This window comes from Juglans regia, chromosome 7 (genome assembly GCF_001411555.2).
Source record: "Juglans regia cultivar Chandler chromosome 7, Walnut 2.0, whole genome shotgun sequence".
Taxonomy (NCBI): Eukaryota; Viridiplantae; Streptophyta; class Magnoliopsida; order Fagales; family Juglandaceae; genus Juglans; species Juglans regia.
Genome location: NC_049907.1, coordinates 3,317,925 through 3,322,705, shown reverse-complemented (window position 1 = coordinate 3,322,705; position 4,781 = coordinate 3,317,925). Strand labels below are relative to the sequence as shown.

General features: G+C 33.7%; 1 protein-coding gene across 1 annotated transcript; it reads left to right on the top strand.

Annotated features, from left to right (window-relative positions):
* The first annotated feature begins 1,493 nt into the window (after positions 1-1,493).
* LOC109017820 lies at positions 1,494-3,789 on the top strand. The gene is made up of 3 exons (XM_035692522.1): positions 1,494-1,595; positions 1,740-3,276; positions 3,749-3,789. Exons 1-3 carry the CDS (start codon positions 1,494-1,496, stop codon positions 3,787-3,789), a joined length of 1,680 nt encoding a protein of 559 aa, XP_035548415.1.
* Positions 3,790-4,781: the final 992 nt, after the last annotated feature.

Sequence of the window (4,781 nt, the reverse complement as noted above, 5' to 3'; positions counted from 1 at the left end):
CAGCGGTTGAAAACGTCAATTGACAAAAAGTACTAGAGATTAATAAGAATCTGAAAGAAACCCGAGTTTGTGGCGATAGACGTTAGCTGACACGATCCGGCTCACCGACAATACTGGCTAGTTCGATATATTTACTTTTTCAGGTAAAACCAGTGTTTTTGGTACCGTACCGTACCGGCCGGTACGGCCGATATATGCCGTACCGGCCAATCGGCCGATACCGGTAAAATAAGTGTTCCGTTTCGGCAGAAATTTCGGCCGTACCGGCCGGTACATGACTGTACCGGCCGGTATTTTATGTTTCGGCCGAAACACAAATTTTGGCCGGTACGCTTTTCAGCAGTTGGGTTGATGGCATTTTTGTAATTTTTGCAAACTCTAAAGGGCAATTTTGGAATTTTACCACAAAATGAAAACCTACTTTCGGACTTCAGAATCTCATTTCTCAATCTCAAATTCTAATATCCTGAACTCAATTCGGCCGAACCATTTCGGCGCCCAGGCTCACGGCTCCCAGTCCCACGAGTTCACGCCTCAGTCACGCACGAGCAGCCAACGGCCAGCGGCCCAGCAGTCCACCGCACGACGCCGACCACCACCAGGCCTCAACTTGGTATTTTATTTTTACTATTTTTTTTGTTTATATTTATAACTTAATTTAATTATTTTTTTGTTACTTTTTTGATAAACAAATCAGAATTGTATTTTGATAGATGTTTTAGATTATATTGTTATAGTGTTTGTTTGTATTTTTATAGATATTTTAAATTATATTGTTATAGATGTTTGTTTTTATTTTGATAGATGTTTTAGATTATATTTTGATAGATGTTTGTTTGTATTTTTATACATGTTTTAGATTATATTGTTATAGATGTTTGTTTTTATTTTGATAGATGTTTTAGATTATATTTTTATAGATGTTTGTTTGTATTTTTATAGATGTTTTAGATTATATTTTTATAGATGTTTGTTTTTATTTTGATAGATGTTTTAGATTATATTTTTATAGATATTTTAGATTATATTTTTATAGATGTTTGTTTGTATTTTTATAGATGTTTTAGATTATATTGTTATAGATGTTTGTTTTTATTTTGATAGATGTTTTAGATTATATTTTGATAGATGTTTGTTTGTATTTTTATAGATGTTTTAGATTATATTTTGATAGATGTTTTAGATTATATTTTGATAGATGTTTGTTTGTATTTTTATAGATGATGTTTTAGATTATATTTTTATAGATGTTTGTTTTTATTTTGATAGATGTTTTAGATTATATTTTTATAGATGTTTTAGATTATATTTTGATAGATGTTTGTTTGTATTCTTATAGATGATGTTTTAGATTATATTTTTATAGATGTTTGTTTTTATTTTTTATTCTTATAAATGTTTTTGATTATATTGCATAAGTAGTTTAGATTTGATGAGTTTCCTCTTAATGACTTACTTATAAGTGTTAATTTGTTATACTTTAATAGTTATAAATGTCTAGTTGTCAATCAACTGGTGGTATAACTTCAACTCCAACACTTGCTCCTGTAAGATCAGAAGATCCAGCATGGGCCCATGCACGTGCTGTGCCAGGGGTAAGAAATAATACTGAATGTTTATATTGTAATAAAATAATTAGAGGTGGTGGGATCACTCGGTTGAAGCATCATCTAGCTGGAATTCCAGGCGATGTAGAAGCATGTAAAAATGTGTCTGAAGATGTAAAATGACAAATGAAGGAGTTGCTTAATGAAATGAAAAAAAGCAAAGAGAAGAGAAGGAGAATAAGGTCAGAGATTGGAGGCGATATAGATTTAACATCTGATGATATTGACGATCGTAATAGTATGGAGGGACAGTCTCAACTTTCAAAAGGTAAGGGGAAGTCGAAAGAATTTGGAACTGGAGAGTCAGTGGGGGGATTGAGTAGATTTTTTGCTCCAAGAACAACTCCTGGGGCCCAACCTTCAATTAAGAGTTCTATGTGTTCAAATGAGATGATTGTAAAAGCAAAGATGGCTGTAGTACGCTGGTGGTATGATGCTAATCTGCCTTTTAATGCTGCTCAATCTAAGTTTTATCAACCAGCTATCGATGCCATGACTGCCATTGGGCCAGGATTCAAAGGCCCATCTTTATATGAGTTGAGAGGAAATTTGTTAAAAATGGCTGTGAATGAGGTTCAAGATTATTTGCAACAAATTAAGAAGATTTGGAATGAGACCGGTTGTTCACTAATGGCAGATGGTTGGACAAACCAGAAGCAACAATCAATAATCAACTTTCTTGTTTATTGTCCGAAATGTACAATGTTTTTGAAGTCTGTTGATACATCTGGTCTTAGAAAAGATGCTGAAACATTGTTTAATATCTTTGATGAGGTTGTTCAAGAAATTGGAGCTGAGAATCTTGTGCAGTTCATAACGGACAATGATGCAAGTTATAAAGCTGCAGGAAAAAAGTTACAACAGAAGTATGGCTCTTTCTACTGGTGCCCATGTGCAGCTCATTGCATAGATTTAATGTTGGAGAATTTTTCTGATCCAAGATATTTTCCCCTTATTGATGATACCATAAAAAAGGCAAAAAAGATAACAAAATTCATCTATAACCATGGCTGGGTTTTGGCATTGATGAGAAAAGACTTTACCAAAGGTCATGATTTGTGTCGTCCTGCAGTTACAAGATTTGCGACAAATTTTTTAAGTATCCAATGTTTGCTCTTGTTTAAGAAAGAACTCAGACAAATGTTTACTTGTGATAAATGGATTGCATCAAATCATTCTAAGAGCAGCATAGGGAAAGAGATAACTGAGATTGTTTTAGAAGATAAAGAGTTTTGGGTTCAATGTCAATTCATTGTTAAAGTTAGTGAACCTTTGGTTCGTGTTCTACGACTTGTTGACGGGGATGAGAAGCCTGCAATGGGATACTTGTATGATGCAATTGAAAGAGCCAAAGAGAACATAAAAGCAAGATGCAATAACAAAGTCAGTTTATTCAGTCCATTCACCAGGATCATTGATTCCAGATGGGATAGGCAGCTTCACAGTCCATTACATGCAGCGGGTTGTTTTCTTAACCCTGGAATTTACTATAGCCCCAATTTTAAAAATAAAAATGAAGTTATAAGAGGCTTCAACAGCTGTGTTATGAAAATGGAACTTGATCCCGATAATCAAGACAAGATCATTGCAGAACTTGACTTGTATAAGAATGCAATAGGTGAGTTTGGACATTCTTTAGCAATCCACCAGCGTGATAAGATTAATCCAGGTATTATCATTTATCAATATCATTTGTTAAATAGTGTGACTTTGTACTTTAAATTTTATCTTATTTTATTTTTACTTGTATTTAATTAATAATTTATAATTGTATTATTATTATAGTTGCATGGTGGATCCAATTTGGTTGCGAGGTTCCAACGCTTCAAAGGTTTGCTGTTCGAGTACTAAGTCAATGTTGTAGTGCAACTGGATGTGAGAGAAACTGGAGCACATTTGATTTTATTCATTCGAAGAAGAGAAATAGATTAGTGCATAAACGTTTGAATGACTTAGTATTTGTTCGTTATAACTTGAAGCTGAGAGAGGTAAATTTTTTTAATACTAATGTTTTCACTGTTGAAAAATATATAACATTTTCACTTATGTTTGATTTTATTTTGACAGGAGCATAAAAAAGGGAAGAGATGCTTTAGATCCAATCAATCTTGAAAACATTGATTTGATGGAAGAATGGGTAGGTGAAGAATCTGAGCTTCTTGATGGAGAAGATTTGGATTAGGCAAGTATTGAGGAGCCATTGGCCTCACTAAATGAGGAAGACAATTATAATATTGGTGTTGATGTTGATGACGGAGATGACGTTGATGAAAATATTTTGATTCACATGTCGAATCCTGATCCTTATTGTCTTTTTGATGAGGATGATCATCTTTGATGACGTAGTGAAGTTACTGATTTTATCATGATAATATTGGTATTTATAACTTTATGTTAGTTGTAACTTAAAACTTAAGACTTGCATTGAGAATATTAAGTTTGACTTATTTTGTTGTTATTTTGGAATACAGTTAATGCTTGTATATATATAATTTATCCAGGTTTAAATTATTCCCAAACGGTATACAAAACGGTACCGGTACGGTACGGTACCGGTACTGAAATGGTATCGTGACCGAAATATTATGCCGGAACGGTACACGAAACGGTACCGGTACCGAAATATTTCATTCCAGTGCCTTGACCGGTACGGCTTCCAATACGGTATTCAAAACTTTGGGTAAAACCCAACAAGCTCTACATCTATTGGGTAGAACCTGTATCCAAAATGATAGTGTCTTTGATATTCATCCAATTCCTTGATGCTGTGGTTATGGAAACCATCAAAGAACATTGGTGTGAGTAATGTTTAGGGTTCATTTAGGGAGTTATCAACTACTGTTTCTTTTGCGATAATCGAAACATTCATTACATTCGGCTTACTTTTCTTATCCGACGCCATAACATTTGTACTTCAGATTGGGGAAGAATAATGCATTGTTGATCGATAATTCTACATCGGACATCGATGTTTGAACTTCAACTCATGACCTCGAGAAGGCTTTTATAATTAATCTATCTGGCTAGCTATAACATAATTCAATTGTACTAGGACACATTGATCTTTAAGTTGCCATTGAATAACTTGTATATGTCCTAGTTGATTTTGTTATTGGACAATGTATGCGTGCGTGATACTTATCACATGATGTTTTATTACCAAAAATCTACAAA